At 43.0% G+C, this 24,791-nt stretch overlaps 1 protein-coding gene across 1 annotated transcript in view; it reads left to right on the top strand.

The window, feature by feature from the left end:
- Positions 1–16,107, top strand: part of ARHGAP23 (Rho GTPase activating protein 23) — a 115,485-nt gene extending 99,378 nt beyond the window's left edge. The window contains exons 21-24 of the mRNA XM_069751705.1: positions 5,591–5,632; positions 5,967–6,060; positions 8,437–8,468; positions 9,432–16,107. Coding sequence (XP_069607806.1) covers positions 5,591–5,632; positions 5,967–6,060; positions 8,437–8,468; positions 9,432–10,388 — 1,125 coding nt within the window. The 3' untranslated portion in view covers positions 10,389–16,107. The remainder of the gene's footprint in view (positions 1–5,590; positions 5,633–5,966; positions 6,061–8,436; positions 8,469–9,431) is intronic.
- The last annotated feature ends 8,684 nt before the right edge of the window (positions 16,108–24,791 follow it).

Here is a 24,791-nt window from a genome sequence, read left to right as displayed (position 1 = left end):
CCCTGTTATTAGCTTATGATTGTTTTTTATAATCTGACATGCTATACTCTCATATATAATATGACATGCTATACGCTCATATGTTGTTATTGATCTCCTACTGCTTTTGCACCGAACTGGTTAGCTGAGAGCCAGCAGGAGGGTTTATACTGCAGGGGAGGAGCTAACTTTTTTTGTATCACTTAGTGTCAGCCTCCTACTGGCAGCAGCATACACCCCACGGTCTGTGTCCCCCAATGAATGGCTCGGAGAAAAGGATTTTACGGTGAGTACACAAAAATCCCTATTTTTGCCTTTTAATTGATTCTAATAAACTTGGGTTAAAAAAAAAAAAAAAATATATATATATATATATAATCTGTATCAATATCACCATTACACACTGAACGGGAAACCACTGGGTAAATCTGACAGGGAGAAGGACTTGGGGATCCTAGTTAATGATAAACTTACCTGGAGCAGCCAGTGCCAGGCAGCAGCTGCCAAGGCAAACAGGATCATGGGGTGCATTAAAAGAGGTCTGGATACACGTGATGAGAGCATTATACTGCCTCTGTACAAATCCCTAGTTAGACCGCACATGGAGTACTGTGTCCAGTTTTGGGCACCGGTGCTCAGGAAGGATATAATGGAACTAGAGAGAGTACAAAGGAGGGCAACAAAATTAATAAAGGGGATGGGAGAACTACAATACCCAGATAGATTAGCAAAATTTGGATTATTTAGTCTAGAAAAAAGACGACTGAGGGGCGATCTAATAACCATGTATAAGTATATAAGGGGACAATACAAATATGTCGCTGAGGATCTGTTTATACCAAGGAAGGTGACGGGCACAAGGGGGCATTCTTTGCGTCTGGAGGAGAGAAGGTTTTTCCACCAACATAGAAGAGGATTCTTTCCTGTTAGGGCAGTGAGAATCTGGAATTGCTTGCCTGAGGAGGTGGTGATGGCGAACTCAGTCGAGGGGTTCAAGAGAGGCCTGGATGTCTTCCTGGAGCAGAACAATATTGTATCATACAATTATTAGGTTCTGTAGAAGGACGTAGATCTGGGGATTTATTATGATGGAATATAGGCTGAACTGGATGGACAAATGTCTTTTTTCGGCCTTACTAACTATGTTACTATGTATGTTACTATGTTACTATGTATATATCTATACTAGATTGTGGCCCGATTCTAACGCATCGGGTATTCTAGAATATGCATGTCCCCGTAGTATATGGACAATGATGATTCCAGAATTCGCGCCAGACTGTGCCCGTCACTGATTGGTCGAGGCAACCTTTATGACATCATCGTCGCCATGGCAACCATTATGACATCTACGTCGATACTGTGCCCATCGCTGAATCAGAAACGTGGGATTTCTACGTCCTTTATGACATCATCGTCGCTGTGCCCGTTGCTGATTGGTCGAGGCCTGGCGGCCTCGACCAATCAGAGACGCGGGATATCTACGTCCTTTATGACATCATCATTGCTGTGCTCGTCGCTGATTGGTCGAGGCCGCCAGCCCTCGACCAATCAGAGACGCGGGATTTCTACGTCGATGCTGTGCCCGTCGCTGATTGGTCGAGGCCTGGCAGCCTCGACCAATCAGAGACGCGGGATTTCCAGGACAGAAAGACAGACAGACGGAAAAACCCTTAGACAATTATATATATAGATATATATATTTATTTATTTATTTACTTTCATTTTAATTTTTTGGCTATGGTAAGTGTTTCATTGCAGCCATTTGGTAAATTCAAAAAAGTTCATTTTTTTCTCATAAATGTACACACTGCACCCCATCTTGACAGAAAAAACAGAAATGTAGAACTTTTTGCATATTTATTAAAAAAGAAAAACTGAAATATCACATGGTCATAAGTATTCAGACCCTTTGCTCAGTATTGAGTAGAAGCACCCTTTTGAGCTAGTACAGCCATGTGTCTTCTTGGGAATGATGCAACAAGTTTTTCACACCTGGATTTGGGGATCCTCTGCTATTTTTCCTTGCAGATCCTCTCCAGTTCCATCAGGTTGGATGGTGAACGTTGGTGGACAACCATTTTCAGGTCTCTTCAGAGATGCTCAATTGGGTTTAGGTCAGGGCTCTGGCTGGGCCAGTCAAGAATGGTCACCACGAAGGTCTATCTTTGCCTCATCAGACCAGAGAATCTTATTTCTCATAGTCTAAGAGTCCTTCATGTGTTTTTTTAGCAAACTCTATGCAGGCTTTCATATGTCTTGCCCTGAGGAGAGGCTTCCGTCGGGCCACACTGCCATTTTTTGAATTTACCAAATGGCTGCAATGAAACAAAGAGTGAAAATTTTGAAGGGATATGAATACGGTACTTTCCGTTCCCACTGTATTATTAGAATGCATTTTTTAAAAATATTACGTCAGATTTAAAAAAGAATAAAGGGCCAAATGGCAAGCTATAATTCCATCAGTATTTTCTTAAACAGGACCTTTCACCAAACTGGACACACAATGCACTAGTGACTGCTGTGTTGTTTTTTTTCCAATTTCACCTCTCTTGTGTGGAGAGGTTAGAAATCCAAATATTTGACCCCTTAATAAGTAAATTTTAATTAAGTCCAAGTGGGTGTTATCAGTTTTCACTCAGAGCATGTCATGAACCTCTTCTCCTTGTATGATGCTGACCAATCATAAGCAACACTCAAAGGTAAGAAGACCACCCCCCCCCCACCATAGCTTAGTGCTGGTTTCTCAGTGTGAGATGTATAATGTCATATAGCCTGATCTCCTGGTCTGTCCATCTGTATGAGTCAATGTGGAAGGAGGGGCAGTGCAGCTGAATTTAGTGGTGTAAAATTACAAAGCCTTCATCTCTTCTTCTTTCACAGCGCTGTCACCTCTGCTGTACTATCTTTTCCCTCACAATACATATCCTGAGATGTGTCAGGAACCACAATCATGTTTGCTGTGTTCAGGCAACTTGTACTCACTCGACAGGTAGCTTAAGGCACTACATGTCACACAGGAGTAATCCGCCTGTTTTAGGCTACTCTTGTGTGAGATAGAATGACACCATGCTCTCGTCTCACTGTAGAGCGATTACAAGTTGAGCACAATAGATATAGCTGTGAGCTCTCTGCTCTGGAGATGAGTACAGCAGAAGTGACAGTGGTAGGGGAGGAGGAGCGCTGATATAAGGCTTTGTAATGTGACACAGCTAAACTAAGCTGCACTACCCCTCCCCACACTGACTGCAGGAGGTTAAACTAGGGCTGTATAATTAGATATCACACACTGAGAGACCTACGCTATAGTGAGGACAGGTTCTTCTTTCTGCTGTGCAGTACCACCAGGACTTGGGGGGTTAAATAGTTCCATACTTTACTAGAGAAAGGGTCTCGGGGAATGCTAACAGTCCACTGGTTGGGAGGCGCAGAACACCTGCTTTGCCCGTATTGCGGGCAGCACAAAACACGCTCTATTGGAGAATATTAGGATCAAATTAGGGCCTATGGAAATCTAAGTATCTAGGGCATCAAAACTAAGTATTATAGAATTATACACTGCTCAAAAAAATAAAGGGAACACTAAAATCCAACATCCTAGATATTACTGAATGAAATATTCTAGTTGTAAATCTTTATTCATTACATAGTGGAATGTGTTGAGAACAATAAAACCTAAAAAATAAAAAAATGATCAACGTAAATCACAACTAATATCCCACGGAGGTCTGGAGTTTGAATGATGCTCAAAATCAAAGTGGAAAATGAAGTTACAGGCTGATCCAACTTCAGTGGAAATGCCTCAAGACAAGGAAATGATTCTCAGTAGTGTGTGAGTCCTCCACGTGCCTGTATGACCTCCCTACAATGCCTGGGCATGCTCCTGATGAGGCGGCGGATGGTCTCCTGGGGGATCTCTTCCCAGACCTGGACTAAAGCATTCGCCAACTCCTGGTCAGTCTGTGGTGCAACGTGACATTGGTGGATGGTGAGAGACGTGATATCCCAGATGTGTTCAATCGGATTCAGGTCTGGGGAACAGGCAGGCCAGTCCATAGCTTCAATGCCTTCATCTTGCAGGAACTGCTGACACACTCCAGCCACATGAGGTCTGGCATTGTCCTGCATTAGGAGGAACTCAGGGCCAACCTCTAGCGAGCACATGGAGGGCTGTACGGCCCTCCAAAGAAATGCCACCCCACACCATTACTGACCCACTGCCAAACTGGTCATGCTTAACCCTGCTGTTCTGTTGGTCAAAAATGACCGACTTTGAACTTCAATATTCTTTAAAATATTCAAGATGCGGCTCTGAAACCCGTGGCCGACCGATCCATCCTCATTTAAGTCAATCAACCACAAGTTTCAGAACCACATCTTGAACACCCCAAAAAATACCAAAGTTCAAAATTGGTCTCCCCAGACCAAACAGAACAGCAGGGTTAAGGATGTCGCAGGCAGCAGATCGCTCTCCACGGCATCTCCAGACTCTGTCACGTCTGTCACATGTGTTCAGTGTGAACCTTCTTTCATCTGTGAAGAGCACAGGGCACGAGTGGTGAATTTGCCAATCCTGGTGTTCTGTGGCAAATGCCAAGCATCCTGCAGGATGTTGGGCTGTGAGCACAACCCCCATCTGTGGAGGTCGGGCACTCAGACCATCCTCATGGAGTCGGTTTCTAACTGTTTGTTCAGACACATGCACATTTGTGGCCTGCTGGAGGTCATTTTGCAGGGCTCTGGCAGTGCTCCTCCTGTACCTCCTTGCACAAAGGCTGAGGTAGCGGTCCTGCTGCTGGGTTGTTGCCCTCCTATGGCCCCCTCCACATCTCCTGGCGTACTGGCCTTTCTCTTGGTAGCGCCCCCACCTGCAGAACCACTCTTTTATTGAGTGTGTCTTGATAATTGACAATAATTTCCATCTGTTGTCTATTCCATTTGCACAACAGCATGTGAAATTGATTGTCAAACAGTGTTGCTTCCTAAGTGGACAGTTTGATTTTACAGAGGTTTGGTTTACTTGGAGTTATATTCTGTTGTTTAAGTGTTCCCTTTATTTTTTGAGCAGTGCATATATCTGCCACACAAGACAAGACCCTAGTTGCAGACTATGCAAAGAAACCTCAGAAACCGTCCAACATATAGTGGCAGGATGCAAAATGCAAGCAGGAACAGGAACAGCGTATACCGAACGCCACAACCAAGCAGTGGGAATTGTATACAGGAACATCTGCACAACATATGGGATAAGTCCCCCTAAGGGTACCGTCACATTAAGCGACACTGCAGCGATATAGACAACAATGCCGATCGCTGCAGCGTCGCTGTGTGGTCGCTGGAGAGCTGTCACACAGACAGCTCTCCAGCGACCAACGATGCCGAGGTCCCCGGGTAACCAGGGTAAACATCGGGTTACTAAGCGCAGGGCCGTGCTTAGTAACCCGATATTTACCCTGGTTACCTAAAAAAAAAAAAAAAAACACTACATACTTACATTCCGGTGTCTGTCGCGTCCCTCGCCGTCAGCTTCCCGCACTGACTGTGAGGGCCGTCCGTAAAGCAGAGCACAGCGGTGAAGTTAACGCTTTCTTTCTTTCTTTTTCTTTTCTAGTCTGACTGGTTCTTTAGTGATGAGCATGAAAAAGCTGAAAAGGTAAGTGCACTCAGTAATGTTGAGCCTTGCTGAGATTGTTGTGAGTGAACCCCTTTAATAATGGCATGCTGTGTCTTCTGTCTCATAGGTTTACAGTACATGCCCATTTTCTGGACATTTTTCATTCTGTATAAATCATGCAATTTCTATGTGTAAATTGGCTCCCACCCGAGAACAAACAGATAGAATGTAGACTGGATCTGATCTTTTTTTCTCCCATCCAGGCCATAGATATATGAATAAATGCTAGTGGGCAGATACCCTTGCGTGTCCTGGGTTTAGGTCTGTACATGTATTTTGCACCTCCATATTTGATCCGTGGTTTGTATTTTAGACTCCCGTGGATGAGTTTGATGCACAATCTGTACCAAATATCGAACACCTTCTGCCAAACATAGGACGGACTATAGCACCAGGAGACACCTCAGGTAACTTCTGCAGCCATCATTGCGAGTAATCTTCTTCTGAGTAAACACAGTAGTTTTAGAATATTTTCTTTATGTAGAAATGTTCAGATATTCCTCCCACTGTCAGTTACACACACGTGACAATTTTAGGCTGTGTTCTAGACACATCACACATCATCTTAAGGTGGAAACAGAGGCCTGATCCTCCCTGGCATGTTGTGACTTGTAATAATTCCCAGCCTTTTTTCCTTTCCTCCTTCTCCCAATATCTGTCCCTTCTCCTCCTCCTTTCTCTTCTCTCAGCGGATCTTCAGCAGCCGTGAACGGGTATGGTTGGTTTCTGCCGCTTTCCCTCCTAATCACTTGGTTGGTTGCAAGAGAGATGCCTCCTATATTACATATACAATGTAGATCCATAAAGATGATGGCAACGGATGACACTGATTCATTGGCAAAAGTTTACCTGTCTCAGTCAGGGAAAACCCAACTGAATTCCTGGAAAAGATCAAGCGCTGTCACTTTGCTATTTACTGCAGAGTGACAGTGGAGGAAAAGACCAGCTGTTCATCTCTCTTGTCTCCACCCATCGCCCGCCCGGGGATTAACACATTTGATGGCTGTTACTGTGTGGCGTTGTGTCACGCTAATGTCCTGTGTTAATGCTGCTCTCACATACTTACAGAGCGGCCCCAGCAAGGAGTCTGCAGGCTCCCCCACCTCCCAGATATACAGTGTCTCCTAAATATGCACTAAAATAACCTCCATTGCAACCATCATTGTTTTTCACCTGTAATAGTTTTTCTTCTACAACATCATACTTATTTTTTTCTTAAGGGGCACCTTTTATGATGGCAGACACTGTTTAGCTTAGGGAACTCTTAAAACGCTGAAGCTTGGCTGTCAATTAACTTGTAACCAGTTATTTCAGCCTTTTCTGTCTGAAAGTGATATATTCTCATGTTAGACCTTTATGGTCTAGCCAAAGGTTATGCCATATATTTCTAAATGTGGTGGTACCCGTACCTGTGTTGAGAATTGGAGTTCATTTACCTCCATCTCTCAATACAGTGGCAGAAAAAATGGAGAGGTGGCGTCAGTGGCAGAAAAAATGGAGAGGTGGCGTGTATAGGTCTCTCAATTTATTTCTACAGACGTTATGGTGGACCCTCATTTGGATATAGATGTGGGTCCTAGAGATGGCACTCATTTGTTGCACATCCTGTGGACTTGGAGTAGAGAAACTACTATACACGCTCATTAGAATAGTTGACAAGCATTTGGGATCCTCATCAGCACTTTATTGGTCTGTTTAGTGGGCGCAGTTCAACTTTATGAGAGAGACTTGGACCTTTAAAATCTCACAGCTTACCTCCCCCACATTGCCATTTGTTAATGTACCTTGCCCCAATTTTCCGCACTCTCATTCTTTCCCACGTTATCCATTTCTCCTATTTTGAACACTTCTGTACTGTAATACATTTCATTCCTCTTTGGGTTTTATCCTTCTGTAAATATCATGTGTCAGCTTAAGAATTGGAAATCTTTTCTATAGCCAGTACATGTTTGTGTTGCACTACAGGGCATGTGGACATCGTAGAAGGGGTCTCTGCTGGGGATTGCCCTAATAGCAAGCTATCGCTGACTACCTCTTCAGATCTGTTAAAAGCAAGAAATCCTCCGTGACATTCTCTCAACACATTTTTAGCATTTCTCGTCTCATACTTTTCCCTCTGTTGACATTTCCTTCATCCCATTGTGTGTTCTGCCATTATTCTCTGCTGTGCTGGAGGGGCCTGCAATGTTCCCTTGTGTGTAGTCTTATGTGTTGTGTGCAGGGATGAAGAAAGCATTTATTTCTTATAAGTGAAGGCTTTCTCTCATCTTTTTGCCAGTTCACACACTTCTTTTTTTTGCCCTTACAATTACCATGTCCTGTAGAATCTGATTGAGATGTTCAATGCCAATGGCTCCCTTAATACCAGCTAGTGATGGATGAGGCTTAGGGCAAACGACGGGATCAGTCCACGTCTAGTGTAGTAATGGTTCTAGCCGGGAGGCAAAATAGGTTTTACTTCTAAGGTAACATTTGATTCTTTCAAATACAGAAATGGCGAAATAAAAGAGAATAAGGAGACTATAAGAACAATCTTGTAACTGATGACAAAGGCTGCACTTTTGGTGTTGTGTCCATCATGTACTGTGTGTTAACCATATGTCTGTGGGTTATTGGTGGCCCATTTGTGCTCTTTATGTGTCAAAGTGAATGGAGTAGAGAAAGTGGAGGTAAAAGACAGGACTAATCCCGAGCTCCGTGATATATTTGGTGTGAGGCCCGAGCTTCTTTAATTCTTCATTACTACTTCATTCTCAGCTCACTTTTGTCTGTTTTCACTTTAGATTCAACGAATAGTGATTCAGCCAAAGCGAAGGTAAGAAACACTGAAGTACTCAGCTCCTAGGCCTGGAAATGTGGACTGAGCCCCCGATAGGAAGCAGTAACCTGTCTTACATATAGTAGACAAAGTAATAATTATACAAGGAAGAAAGTTAATGGGTTAATCGGTGCCGCTCAGTTACACATTTAGATGTGCTGATGACATTATGACCCCCCACACCTGGCAAGACACATCCACGATTGGTAGGTATCATGCCCGTATCCCAGTGTAATAAGCGGGATGCGTGCAAGATATCTGCTGATTATGGACACGTCTTGGCAGTCTTGTGGGGTCGTAACATCATAGATGTACTCACCTCCAATGTGGGAGCGAGTGGCTCTGAACAACCACTTTAAAGAAAAAGTTCTGTCAAAAAGGTATGAATTTGTTCCCTACTTTTACACCGTGAAGAAGGCTGTACTCTCACAAGTCTTTTGCCGAAAGTATGGCCTACAATAAATAAATCATAGCACACTTGTAACTCGACTGCTAAGGAGGAAAGATGCCGGGAAAAAAGAATCACCTTTATAGATATGATGGACACAGCATTTACATGGCGGAAACAGGAATAACTCCGACCACTAGAAGGGGAGCTGCAGAAACGGCTGTGCCATGTTGTTTTCATAACTCCCATTAGTTTCTATGAATGTTACTGCTCCTTGCTTCTTCTGTAGATCCATCTCAAGTAATCAGAACCTGGGCAGAGTTATTCCTGTGTTATTCTTATGTGCTTATAGTTGGATCACACAGATATTGATGATTTATCTTAAGAAGATGCCATCAATTTTGTAGTCTTGGAAAACCCCTTAGAGTTTTAACATTGTAGTTCCCTGTAAGCTCTGACCTGTCAGAAATTTGCATCAATTTTATTCCCATCTGATCTGTCGTAGATTCTTCCTTTTTGAAGTACTAATAAAGCAATATAGATAAATATTTTGCATTTTCTTTTTCTTGAAGGCATCTCGAAAGGAGTTGTATGCCCGTGATATCCTGTCCATTCCCTTCATTTCAGCAGTGAACCGCAAGCGCAGGAAGCGAAGAGATGAGAAGCGCTTCGGGAGCAGCACAGAGGAAGACGACTCTGAGCATGAGGTAGCACGGCTAGGGCAGCCTGAGCAGGAGGTGGAGATCATAGAAAAGCAAGAAAAAGCTGAAGAACCCCAAGAATCGTTGACTTCAAAGTCCCAAGAACGAAAGTTGTTGGATGAAGGAGACATTGATGCACAAACTAAAACCTCTGAAAGCAGGTGGCCAGCCCCTGTAGAAGAAAGGATCCCTGCCGATGCCCGTTCCATTGTGTCGGGGTACTCCACTCTCTCTACACTGTGCTCAGAGCCAGCCTCCAGTGTTCGTGGTGGTGATGACGCTGATGATGAACGCAGTGAGTTCAGCCACATGGAAACAGACACAGAGGTTGGTGGAGGAAGAGAGACGGAGCGACCACGCTCACAAGACTCTTTCACTTCCCAAAGGCTTATTCCTGGAGATACACTAGCTCGGAAGAAATTTGGTAAGGGTAAACTTGAAGGCTCTGAGGATCCAGTGTCCTCACACCCTCGCACACCTCAGCGCATTAGGCCAGCAGCAGATGATCTTTGTATGGCAGCAATGCGGAAACCTGGATCCCCAGAAACCCGACGTAGGAAAAGTGCTTGGCGACGACACACTGTGGTGCTCCCCGGGCAGCTTACTGACCTTAATTTCAATGACTGGAAAGAGCCAGTTCTTGGAGCAACATCAGCTTCTGAACCCAGTCCCCGCTTAAGTGGAGGTGCCTGGGCAGAGGCAAGGGACTCAGGACTGAGTAGCCTGGAATCTCAGAAGGCCAAAACCCCAGCAGTTCAAGAACCTGTAGCCAACAAAGGGTCCAAATCCCAGAATCCTTCTCTTCCTGGACTCCGCCATTATCTATAAACACTCCGCCGTTACCATATGGTGGTCTCACTTCACATTTTAAGCATACAAACTTTTTCCCCATGGTTTCAGCTATTTGCAGTGGGAGAAAAAGGATTTTTTTCTCCCCATTTTTTCATTGTCCTTTTTTTGTTGTTCTCTGGTGCCATCTACTCACAATTGCAGCCACAGACCAGATACAGGGAAGATACTTTGCAGAACTTAATGATGAAGTTTGGAAAGTGTGTTAAGTTCCCCTTACAGAAATGTGAGCCACCGCCGGCCGTTCATGACTGGTGTCTGTACATGGGAGGGTGCACACATGGAGTCACCACACTTCTACAATGCATCTCCTAGCAGACTGCTGCGGATGTGAGCGGGTCACTCCCAACTCTGCAGCACGTTTCCCAAATATAGATTCAAACTATGGTGCCTTAATCCATTTTTTTACATTGTTAACCCTTTTCCTGCTGAAGGTGAACCTTGGCATGTGTACAATACATGAGTGCATGTATATTGGTCTGTATAGATGTAAAGTACACTGTGAGTAGTATATATAGTGTACAGATGTACAGTAAAATTTCATTATTTCCGCATCTGATGGACCAGCGTGCTTGTGTCTTGGCTGTAGGCTTTTATGGCTTTAGCCTGGCTCATTGTGCAATTTTGGCTTATCTTGGAGTTACAGATGTAAGGAATTTTACTGTACAGCTTCTTAATTTGTGGTCATCTGTATGTATGTAAAATAATACATACTATATGCACTTACATGATACAAGTATGTATACATTACTATGCACACCGTATACTACTTTTTGCAGTCCAGCTAGCTGACGGTTAATTTTGCAGTGGATACAGTAGTTGAGGTACCTTAAAGGGAACCTGTCATCAGATTCATGCTGACCGAACCTTGGCAGGAGACCACCTCCGACTAGTCAGGGAACATAGTCACCCCCGCCATCTTTCCAAACTGTGGTGTATAAAACACTGCGGCATTCCTTAGTTGCACGGAAGAAAATGTTATTGATCTGTCCACGTGTCCTGTTAAACGTGCCACACTTTACAAGACGGACAAGTTTTGGTCCTCCTGGACCTTGACCACGGCCTGTTAGGAGCAGTGTGGAGGATTCTCAGTGGACAGGATGACGGCACATAATTTTTCAAAGTATGTGTACACAGCATTTCAGAGTAAAACATACCCAGCTGCAATTGAGCAGCCATTGTCTGATTCATGCTGCCAGTGGATCAGGCAGCATAAATCTGATGACAGGTTCCCCTTTACGGTATATTCACACAAATCAGATTAATTGCCAAAATATCGGCTACTGAAACAACCAGGTTCAGATAAGAAGGAGTGAATTTTCAGACATTTCTGCAACAAATCCAATTTTTCTGGTCATAGTGTTGTAAAATATAAAAGACGGAAACTGCCTCCATCCTGTAACAAGCATGCATCTATTGACCTGAGCTAGCTTTGCTGTATTGGTGCCAGGAGGGCTGCTGAGGGGCCGGCGGCGGGGGCAGAGGCTGAGGGGCCTAAGTTATAAGTGTCTACCTTTATTTGCTTTCTCTTTAGACTTCTCTTCTGGTTAAGCCTGCACTCCTTTCAGAATGTCCTGTTCCCCGCTATTAGTCTTCTCTTACGCTGTGCACCAATGCACCACTTTAGTCAGTACTATAGTAAGTGTCTTATGACATGAGGTTAGGGATAGCTACAGATGACTGAAATAACTGCCCACCTACTGAATCACGGGTCATTTTTCACATATCCAAAATTTATGGTCTGAGTACAAGCCACCGTGTATGGGCTACCATGTGTCTCCTGAATCGAACTCAGCAGGCTTCGTATATGCTCAGGCGGCTGTTGAGTTCGGGTCAAAAAACCCACAGCCGGTCCAGACTCAGGCCATGAATGTAGGAGGTGTGAAACCAGCCTTAATCTGGGGAAGCCAGCATGTCTGTGTATTGCCAGGTTAGCACACTTGTGTCATCAGGGTCTGTTCAGTGCTTTGGACACTTGCTGACCAGTCCCAACACAGATTAACCATTTAATCGTCTGATCGGTGACCCTTCTACCAAACTGAGATTGTCCAAGTCAGACAACCCATTTCCACACTTGGCCTCTGGTTGGAGAGGTATCGGACTGACTGGCCCTACGGCCCATGGTTGGAGGTACACTTTCTATGGCAGATGAGTGACACCATGTGTTACCAGTCTGAACTACTCAGTGGCTACAAAGAAGTGCACACATCACTCGGTGGTTGCAGTCCACGCTGAGCTGTGGTGCAGTCTAAGAATCTGGCCTCTAGGTTTCGTGGCTTTTCTTTCTGCTTCCAGAATCTTGTCTATGAAATATAAATGATTTTATAGAACGCTTTCAAACTGCAGCAAATAATATTCCTCCCCATATGGGTGAAATATGTGCCCCAGAGAACCTTGCCGTGTGCCCACCTAGTGGCTGATGTCGTGCTGCAGATAGCCCTCTGTCCGTCCCAGTATGAGACAGATATACCAGTAAATCATCTAAGTGCCATTATCCACACAGATTTACCTCATACCGACTAGTAGCTTTTGTTAACTCTGCTGGTACCATACTGAGGTATCTGCAGCAGGCTATACATTACTAGATGTGTACATTATGGAGCAAAGGTCTGCAACCTGTGGTACTACAACTCCCCCAACGAACAGCCACAGATTGCAGATGACTGTGTGTAGGAAATTTACTGGTGAGAGTTGAGGTCTTAGGCCGGGGTCCCACTACGGGCCCATACTCACCTGCCCAATTTGGCAAGCGAAGAAACAAGGGGGAAAAGTGAGTGATGCAACAACTTTAGCTGTTTAGAAATGTCCTGGGGACCCATTAAGGAGGGTCCTGCTTCATAAGACTGGACTGGTGCTGGGGGCATCTGGAGCTGAGCTGCAGATTGTTTTGTCATGTGACAGCTGCACTTCATGGGCGTATACTGAGGAAAGAAGTTGTGAGGAGAACAGCACATTAAGGCTATGTTCACATGTTGCGTTTTTTCTGCAACTTTTTTTCTGCAAATTTTAAGCTGCGTTTTACAGTACCAGCAAAAGCTATGAGATTTCAGATATCTCATTCATAAACTGTTTTTTTCCCTGCCTGAATTGAAAAATTTCTGTTTTTGCAAACTGCAGCATGTCACTTCTTTCAGTGTTTTTACAACATTTTTTAACCATAGAAAGCAATAAATAAGTGCAAAAAGGCAGCAAAAAAGTTGCACTTTTTTTTTTTTTTAGCCACTAAACTTTATCACAAGAGACAACAAAAACGCAGCAAAACCTGCTTTTAGTAGTAGTAGTAAAAAACGCAGCGTGTGAACATAGCCTTAGACGACTGCGTCCACTATTTGCAGATGCCTCCTGTGTCCTTTCTGGTTGTAAGCAAGCACCCTACAATGGCAGATTCAGAAACAGATGAGAATAGGACTTTCATTGAGTTACTAAAGTTTAGGCAGTATTTTTTTTTATATTTTTCAGGTCTAATTGCTTCGGTTTGGGTCCAAGTTCTTAGACCACAACTGATAACCAAAATAATGGGATTCCATTCGTCCAATTTAGTTGCTTAGAGAGGAGCTGTGCGCTTCTACCTCCTGAGCTGAATTAAAGGGCTTTAAAAAATATATATTAAAAATTCAAAAGTTTGGTCACACCTATGCGAACAGACACACGGATCCATTAAAATAAGGCATGTTATAGTTTCGTGTAGTTCTAAGGGCCAGCACATGGATGAATACACTGCGGTATGACTATGCGCTATAGCTGTAAACCCCATTCCTGCCCTTGACACATGACAGCCGGTCTGTAGCTGTAACTTCTGATAATATGTGTAACACACAGGTAGACGGCAATGAAATGGTTATTGGCTTAAGGCGCAGAGCAGGGTGATGTCCGCTATGGACTGGGTAGTAGTGATGTGTACGAATTAAAGGATTAAACCCGGTTTATCCATCTGACCTGGGATTAATAAGGCACATGATCCCCCAGAAGCCTGGACACATGAAGTTGTATAAATGGGAAGGAAGTCCTGGCGGTGGATGCAGACCAGGCCCTGAGCATTATCTGTCTTGTTCATACACTGTTAGAAATCTGTATGTGAGGTTGACTAGAAAGCCGTTCTACATGTAGGCAATGTATATGAGGGATAATATGTGATGTACAGTGCTGGATGTGTGGTGGTCGCCAAGGCATGCTGGGAGATGTAGTCTCAACCAGACGTTGCAGACCACTGAAGTGTAGTCAGGAAGCTGAGGAGTAAGGTGGTGTATGATCGGGTTGTGTTGGTGAAAAGTGGCCATGTCTTGCTCCTGCCCATGCGAATGACAAGACACCAGACAGGTAACAATACTGTGGTCCATAGGTGCACGGCATAAATAGCAAACTGTCTACACTTCTCATCGCTTTGTCTCCACTATCGATCCAGCACTGACTCTCCAGTGGCCCTCCCGGTTTTGGCTAACCAGCGATCACGTGCCATGCTACAGCCAGCACCTCCTAGTTATGGGAGCCACAATGCCAGTAGTACTACACGAGACCATTAACGCCACTGGTTACTTAAAGGGGTCAGTGTGTGACTACTGTAGCCGAAGACCTGGAGGACCACCAGAGCATCAGTCCTGGGTCAGAGACGAGGCATGAGTATAGCTTGTTTGGTTGTTTTACACCTGTTTTTTTTTTTTTTTTTTTTTTAATGAACCCTTATAATCTAAAGTGACTTCTGGCATGTTACCCACAAAGCATTGCTTCCCTGCTCCCTTCCCACTAGTTTACAAATAGACCTTTCACTGCCCTGAAATGAAGGATCTTTTCTCCTTGCGCTTTGGCAATATAATATATATTGACTGTTACTTGTGATGTGTACTAAACATAAGTGCTGCCTCTGTACCCGTCCTGGTGCCCCTTCTCCTACCGCCTGTACCCTGCACCGCCTATGCCTTTTTATTATACCCCTCTAAATGCCTGATCAGTGCCTCCAAACCTCTTCCCTTACCCATCGGTATAAAGTGTTCCTCCAGCTTTACATATAGCCTCTGGTGTATGACGGAGGCAGCAGACTATGGCTCTGCATGTGCAGTCAGCCGCTAATATATAGCTCTGTACATAACCAGCCCCTTCCCAATAATAAAGTCTCCCGTTCCCTATGCTTTGTAACCTTTTTTTATTATCTCGACTGACCTCAGATTCCAAGCCCACACCTTCCATTACATTGTAAATATATATATTTATATATATGGACTTGGTGCTGCTAACAAACTGTTCATAACTCGTTGCTGCAATGTATGTTGCTCTTACCGATGGAATCCTGCAACGCTAGATCATTCATCATGATTGTGCTGTGGGATGTTATTGGCAGCGAAAAGGTTAAAACATGCTCAAAAAAAGGAAAGTGTCTGGGGCGGCTCTAATGAGGTCTATACTTTAACATTGTGCATTGCAAGCCTTCTCGGCAATAAAGACGATAGTATGACCCAGGATCCTTCGTAAAAGTGTTTTGTATAAAAACTGCCGCCATTCCAGAGGAGTATTGTGACTAATGTATAATCCTGTACTGCATATAATGTAAAGTATTATTACTCTGTTCTGTAAATATGGTCTCTACATGTGTAACATAATATAAAATGTATACAAATTTTTAATGTTTGTTTTATTCTCCAGCTTTTTTTTTCTTTTCTTTTTAATGGAGATTCTGCTGAATAAAGCTTCTTGCATGTTTTATTGACCCCGATATCCTCCTGGATTACACAGATTAGATTACCCATCCATTGTGGACAATATGGGACAGAATCTGTACATTACTCCCAGTAGATACCCTATATCTGGAGCGGTATATATGGACTGGTCATAAATGGACAAACTCTAGTGGTCTTAAGGACTGGACTTTAAAAGATAAGATCCAAAGTTAAGTTACGTTCCCACAATGAGTTAAATATTTTTATCTGCCTGCCCCCCAAAACACAGTGTTTTACAGTTCAAGCAAAGTAGATGGGATTTATAGAAATCTGCCTACTGTGCTTTTTTTAACACAGCGTAAACTGAGCTGCGGTGCATGTCTGAAATCAGCAACATGTCAATTTCCAGTTTTATGTGCAGATTTTCCCCATAGAATTGTATTACCGTACCTGTGGAAAATCTGCAGGTGAAATATGTACATGCGGTTTTAGTGCTTTTTCTTCTGCAGAAACACAATAAAAACTATTTTAATTCACATATAATTGTATCGATAAAGTTTTGCCAAAGCCCAATACCAGGAAGTATCAAAATCAGCAGCCTGGTATAAAACACTCCATATCAACAAGAGACAAAAACTGCAACATCAAAAACTACTTTACATAATAGGTTCAGAACATCTGCAACATAACAAAATCAGCAAATACTCATTGTGGGAATGTAGCATTAAAGGAACATTCTAGAAAATAAGAAAAACCGAGACAAGAGTCCAAAATAAAGTGTAAATAACAATATTTATTAAAATATAAAGTAGAACGGTGGGAAAGAATACCATACAAAGCACACCACCAGGGACATATAAATAGTACAAAAAAATATAATAATAGTAAATTAATTAATTAGTTACTCCGTATCAATAAGCCATATAGCGGTGTCAAAGAGCAGATGAGATGCTATCATATTGTAAGGTGCATGTGCTTGTAAGCTCTGCTAGCTTGGTACCCTATACCTAATTGGTCACTCGGTCCACCAGGTCTTTATTTAACTTACTTGGCACCAGTAGTTAGTACTATTTTTTATATTTCTGCTAGCACTTTACTTGGTCTCCTTCAGCCTTCTATTTACACTATTGCACATGCACCTTACAATATGATAGCATCTCATCTGCTCTTTGACACCGCTATATGGCTTATTGATACGGATATATACAATCTTGCCGACGGTGGTTTCATGGTTAATTAATTTACTATTATTATATTTTTTGTACTATTTATATGTCCCTGGTGGTGTGCTTTGTATGGTATTCTTTCCCACAGTTCTACTTTATATTTTAATAAATATTGTTATTTACACTTCATTTTGTACTCTTGTCTCGGTTTTTCTCTGTGATTTCCGGATTTGTCCATTATTTTTTACATTGGTGGATATACTTTTTCCTCCTCTTATATATTTGTTTTGTGCATCTTGTCTTGAGATTTATTTATTCTTGAAAATTAACCTGATACTGTGTCTGCTTTTTGATAGGCAGTTAATTGGGGAACAAGCATTCATAGACATACTTGGTTCCAAATATTCCACCTGAAGAATGAGCATAGTATCGTTATCTTCAGCACACTGTCCTGTGTAAATAGGACTGGTGCGACTTACAACAGTAATATTCCATGTACGCCGATCCTATGAATAATTGTTCTATATGCATGGAACTGCTGTGAGACGGTCTAAACAAATCATTGAAGGGGTTGTCCAGCCTTACACTTTGAGCCACTGCGAGTGGTTAGGATTCTCCGGTGCCAGGAACTAGCGGTCATGTGACAACAATTATATGTGATTTGTATGCTTTAGGCCACATTCTGACTAGACATGTCTGGACTCAATACACTTGCATTGAGCGAGGCTGCGCAAGTCTAGTCGGCACGTAACCACATGTATCCAAATTGTATACCTGCAGTCATGTGGCCGCTCTCCGGAGAATCCTCACCTTATGCAGTGTGCGCGATGTGAGGATGCACAAGTCTGCAGTCACAGAAATTGACTGCAGTCTTGTAGCCTAAGCCTGGACAGCTTCAAACAGTGAGGTATCAAGCTAAAGAGACCAGTGTTAGCTCAGAAAACAACCTGAAAAACCAGAAACTAGTTAGCTGCTTTGTCACTTCCAGAGCACTTACTGCCTAATTTGCATATTAACACTAATTTCTCAGGAAATGCAGATCGAAGATATTAAGGTGTCAACTTATTTATATTTCAGCGGTTTTGTTATTGTCAGATTCCTTTTAAGTTATATTTAACCCATTAATGACAGCCAATATGTCTTTTAACTGACCTGAGATATAAGAGAATAGCATCCTCATACAGGTGACAATCCTGCAGCTGTCGGCTGGACACTATAGCTGACAACTTGCTGTATCAGCCACGATCAGTATTTGCACCGTCCAAATCTGTTTAACCCCTTAGATGCTGCTGTCAATATTGACTACATCATTATAAATGGTTAACAGAATGTGGGGGCTTCCTCTTTATCCAAACTGGTGCCCTCAGATCATGATTTCAATGCATAAATTACACACTTTTTGTCAAATGTTGTTTTTTTCAATGGGGAAAAACCAGTAAAAACCACTAAAACTATGTTCCCACTTTGTGTAAATGCTGCATTTTTTTGTGTGCAGAAAATCTGCATTCAACAGTTCACGCAAAATGGATATGAATTTATAAAAACTGATGCCCAATTTGCCTTTATAGAAGTTGTTGAATTTGGGGGAGCTGGAAAAAAAAATTAAAAATACAGTTGCGATTTTGAGTGAAAAATACCAGTGTTTCTATACTGATAACATAAGCAAAAATGGAATAATGAGAACAGATCTATTGGGAATATTGGAGAAGACACCTGCTCAAAAACGTCTGTGGGGAAAAAAAGTGATATACGCTATGTGGGAGCATGGTTTGAAAAATTTTCGTGCTCCACTTAAAAAAAATAAATAAATAAAAAATGCAAGGAAAAAAAGTCAGGGGCCGATTCATCAAAGCTTGCATGTCAGAAGATTGGCGTAAAACGCTTTCAAAAGTCGCAAACTACTTGTGCAACGGGCAAAATGGTTTGAAGTGAGGAAGAGTCAGTACTGGGTATTGCTGCGTCTGCTCGTCACATTCCGCAAGAGTGATGGCGTTTCTATTGGTCCCTGACGAGTAGTTTTTCTGGCAAGGTATATGGAAGATCTTAATGCACCACTACTATACAGTTCCCTTCACCTAGTAAAATACCAACCGCCGTCTTCTGGTCTTCCTAGCACTGCTCTGGTCCCTTTCTGCCATGTTGTGACTACTGATCCCAACTGACTGGAAATCCGAGGTAATGGTCACAAGCTCTCAGTGTGAGTCGATGAGAGACTCGTTCTGCTCTCCTTCTAGCTCTCATAGACTTACATTGAATTGTTACCACCGGTCCACCCAGCAAACACTGGAGTGATCCACCAGGTCACAAACTGAAGAAGACCAACCAGGGCAGCATCAAAAACAGAAGAATACTGCGACTGGTGAGTATATTACTACACGCAATCAGTGATATCACACCGGCGGTGAAATAAAAAACAAAAAATAACGCTAGAGTGATGCTTTATATATTTGGCACATAATACTCAACTGAGCCTGTGGTGAAATGTGTGTATATCTACTATATAATTGTCTAAGGGTCACTTCCGTCTGTCTGTCCTTCTGTCTGTCACGGATATTCATTGGTCACGGCCTCTGTCTGTCATGGAATCCAAGTCGCTGATTGGTCTCGCCAGCTGCCTGTCATGGCTGCTGCGACCAATCAGCGACGGCCACAGTCCGATTAGTCCCTCCCCTGCAATCAGCGCCCGGCGCCCGCTCCATACTCCCCGCAGTCACCGCTCACACAGGGTTAATGCCAGCGGTAATGGACTGCGTTATGCCGCGGGTAACTCACTCTGTTACCGCCGCTATTGACCCTGTGTGACCAAGTTTTTACTATTGATGCTGCCTAGGCAGCGCCAATAGTAAAAACATCTAATGTTAAAAATAATTTTAAAAAATCATTATATACTCACCTTTCTCGACACTCCATGCAAGCGGCAGGTTCCCTTGCCAAGGATGGTATGGGAGAAGGACCTGCCATGACGTCATGGTCATGTGACCGCGACGTCATCACAGAGCCTGTGCGAGAAGGACCTGCCATGACGTCACGGTCATGTGACCGAACTACAAGGGGCCCTCGGAAGGTGAGTATATGTTTATTTTTTAACCTGTACATTTCAAAAACCTGACCTGCACATCCAAACATAGACTGAGTGTGAACAGGTGCTGAACCCAGAGTCGCCAACTCGTATATAGTTAAGTAAAAAGGGCAGCACACTGCAGCGCCAAAACATGCAAACTTGAAAACACAAAATTTGAACTGCATTACTGCACTAGAAATATGAAAAATGAGAGCTTTTAGCGCATAAAAATGGCCATATTTATGTGTACCTCGTAGCCACTTTACGGCATATCTCTTATACGAGGTCCTACGCTTGACCTACCTCATTGAGAATAAACGTCTCCATCTGAACGGGTACATGTGAAACCTTCTTGGACTCAAATTCTCACTCTCTGTGGAGGGGTATTAGACCTACTATAATTAAAACACCTGTGGCTAGGAGGCGGGAGTGCACGATCAGAAGGCTAGAGAATACATTTCAAAAACCTGACCTGCACATCCAAACATAGACTGAGTGTGAACAGGTGCTGAACCCAGAGTCGCCAACTCGTATATAGTTAAGTAAAAAGGGCAGCACACTGCAGCGCCAAAACATGCAAACTTGAAAACACAAAATTTGAACTGCATTACTGCACTAGAAATATGAAAAATGAGAGCTTTTAGCGCATAAAAATGGCCATATTTATGTGTACCTCGTAGCCACTTTACGGCATCTCTCTTATACGAGGTCCTACGCTTGACCTACCTCATTGAGAATAAACGTCTCCATCTGAACGGGTACATGTGAAACCTCTTCTTGGACTCAAATTCTCACTCTCTGTGGAGGGGTATTAGACCTACTATAATTAAAACACCTGTGGCTAGGAGGCGGGAGTGCACGATCAGAAGGCTAGAGAATACATTTCAAAAACCTGACCTGCACATCCAAACATAGACTGAGTGTGAACAGGTGCTGAACCCAGAGTCGCCAACTCGTATATAGTTAAGTAAAAAGGGCAGCACGCTGCACCGCCAAAACATGCAAACTTGAAAACACGAAATTTGAACTGCATTACTGCACTAGAAATATGAAAAATGAGAGCTTTTAGCGCATAAAAATGGCCATATTTATGTGTACCTCGTAGCCACTTTACGGCATCTCTCTTATACGAGGTCCTACGCTTGACCTACCTCATTGAGAATAAACGTCTCCATCTGAACGGGTACATGTGAAACCTCTTCTTGGACTCAAATTCTCACTCTCTGTGGAGGGGTATTAGACCTACTATAATTAAAACACCTGTGGCTAGGAGGCCTCAGGTGTTTTAATTATAGTAGGTCTAATACCCCTCCACAGAGAGTGAGAATTTGAGTCCAAGAAGAGGTTTCACATGTACCCGTTCAGATGGAGACGTTTATTCTCAATGAGGTAGGTCAAGCGTAGGACCTCGTATAAGAGAGATGCCGTAAAGTGGCTACGAGGTACACATAAATATGGCCATTTTTATGCGCTAAAAGCTCTCATTTTTCATATTTCTAGTGCAGTAATGCAGTTCAAATTTCGTGTTTTCAAGTTTGCATGTTTTGGCGCTGCAGTGTGCTGCCCTTTTTACTTAACTATATACGAGTTGGCGACTCTGGGTTCAGCACCTGTTCACACTCAGTCTATGTTTGGATGTGCAGGTCAGGTTTTTGAAATGTATTCTCTAGCCTTCTGATCGTGCACTCCCGCCTCCTAGCCACAGGTGTTTTAATTATAGTAGGTCAAATACCCCTCCACAGAGAGTGAGAATTTGAGTCCAAGAAGAGGTTTCACATGTACCCGTTCAGATGGAGACGTTTATTCTCAATGAGGTAGGTCAAGCGTAGGACCTCGTATAAGAGAGATGCCGTAAAGTGGCTACGAGGTACACATAAATATGGCCATTTTTATGCACTAAAAGCTCTCATTTTTCATATTTCTAGTGCAGTAATGCAGTTCAAATTTCGTGTTTTCAAGTTTGCATGTTTTGGCGCTGCAGTGTGCTGCCCTTTTTACTTAACTATTTTTTAACCTGTGACATACGTGGCTGGGTAATATACTACGTGACTGGCCAATATACTACGTGGCTCTGTGCTGTATACTATGTCGCTGTGCAATATACTATGTGGCTCTGTGCTGTATACTTCGTCGCTGTGCAATATACTACGTGGCTCTGTGCTGTATACCACGTGATTGGGCAATATACTACGTCACTGGGCAATATACTACGTCACTGGGCAATATACTACGTGCCTGGGCAATATACTACGTGGCACTGTGCTGTATACTACATCACTTGGCAATATACTACGTGACTGGGCAATATACTACGTCACTGGGCAATATAGTACGTAACTGGGCAATATACTACGTGCTTGGGCAATATACTACGTCACTGGGCAATATACTACGTGGTTGGGCAATATACTACGTGGTTGGGCAATATACTACATGGCTGGGCAATATACTATGGGCTGTGCAATATACTACGTGGCTGGGCAATATACTACGAGGGCTGGGCAATATACTATGTGGGCAGTGCAATATACTACGTGACTGGGTAATATACTACGTGACTGGGCAATATACTACGTGGCTGGGCAATATACTACGTGGCTGGGCAATATACTACGTGGACATACATATTCTAGAATACCCGATGCGTTAGAATCGGGCCACCATCTAGTATATATATATATATATATATATATATATACAGTGGGGCAAAAAAGTATTTAGTCAGTCAGCAATAGTGCAAGTTCCACCACTTAAAAAGATGAGAGGCGTCTGTAATTTACATCATAGGTAGACCTCAACTATGGGAGACAAACTGAGAAAAAAAAATCCAGAAAATCACATTGTCTGTTTTTTTAACATTTTATTTGCATATTATGGTGGAAAATAAGTATTTGGTCAGAAACAAACAATCAAGATTTCTGGCTCTCACAGACCTGTAACTTCTTCTTTAAGAGTCTCCTCTTTCCTCCACTCATTACCTGTAGTAATGGCACCTGTTTAAACTTGTTATCAGTATAAAAAGACACCTGTGCACACCCTCAAACAGTCTGACTCCAAACTCCACCATGGTGAAGACCAAAGAGCTGTCAAAGGACACCAGAAACAAAATTGTAGCCCTGCACCAGGCTGGGAAGACTGAATCTGCAATAGCCAACCAGCTTGGAGTGAAGAAATCAACAGTGGGAGCAATAATTAGAAAATGGAAGACATACAAGACCACTGATAATCTCCCTCAATCTGGGGCTCCACGCAAAATCCCACCCCATGGGGTCAGAATGATCACAAGAACGGTGAGCAAAAATCCCAGAACCACGCGGGGGGACCTAGTGAATGAACTGCAGAGAGCTGGGACCAATGTAACAAGGCCTACCATAAGTAACACACTACGCCACCATGGACTCAGATCCTGCAGTGCCAGACGTGTCCCACTGCTTAAGCCAGTACATGTCCGGGCCCGTCTGAAGTTTGCTAGAGAGCATTTGGATGATCCAGAGGAGTTTTGGGAGAATGTCCTATGGTCTGATGAAACCAAACTGGAACTGTTTGGTAGAAACAACTTGTCGTGTTTGGAGGAAAAAGAATACTGAGTTGAATCCATCAAACACCATACCTACTGTAAAGCATTGTGGTGGAAACATCATGCTTTGGGGCTGTTTCTCTGCAAAGGGGCCAGGACGACTGATCCGGGTACATGAAAGAATGAATGGGGCCATGTATCGTGAGATTTTGAGTGCAAACCTCCTTCCATCAGCAAGGGCATTGAAGATGAAACGTGGCTGGGTCTTTCAACATGACAATGATCCAAAGCACACCGCCAGGGCAACGAAGGAATGGCTTCGTAAGAAACATTTCAAGGTCCTGGAGTGGCCTAGCCAGTCTCCAGATCTCAACCCTATAGAAAACCTTTGGAGGGAGTTGAAAGTCCGTGTTGCCAAGCGAAAAGCCAAAAACATCACTGCTCTAGAGGAGATCTGCATGGAGGAATGGGCCAACATACCAACAACAGTGTGTGGCAACCTTGTGAAGACTTACAGAAAACGTTTGACCTCTGTCATTGCCAACAAAGGATATATTACAAAGTATTGAGATGAAATTTTGTTTCTGACCAAATACTTATTTTCCACCATAATATGCAAATAAAATGTTAAAAAAACAGACAATGTGATTTTCTGGATTTTTTTTTTCTCAGTTTGTCTCCCATAGTTGAGGTCTACCTATGATGTAAATTACAGACGCCTCTCATCTTTTTAAGTGGTGGAACTTGCACTATTGCTGACTGACTAAATACTTTTTTGCCCCACTGTATATATGTGCAGTGGACTATGTATGGATTTATTGTGTCACTTGCAATAATGTAACATCTGTCTTGAAAAGCTGCAGGTCGCACCCAGGTGTTAATATGCATTTCTCCTTCACCTCATTGGGGGACACAGACCATGGATGTATGAGTGTTAATATGTGTTTTCCTGAGACAAGTAGACTTCTGTCTCCAATCTCACCAGGGGGT

This window comes from Ranitomeya imitator, chromosome 2, assembly GCF_032444005.1.
Source record: "Ranitomeya imitator isolate aRanImi1 chromosome 2, aRanImi1.pri, whole genome shotgun sequence".
Lineage (NCBI taxonomy): Eukaryota > Metazoa > Chordata > Amphibia > Anura > Dendrobatidae > Ranitomeya > Ranitomeya imitator.
The sequence above is the reverse complement of the archived record's forward strand: the minus strand, read 5'-3'. Positions and strand labels throughout refer to the sequence as shown.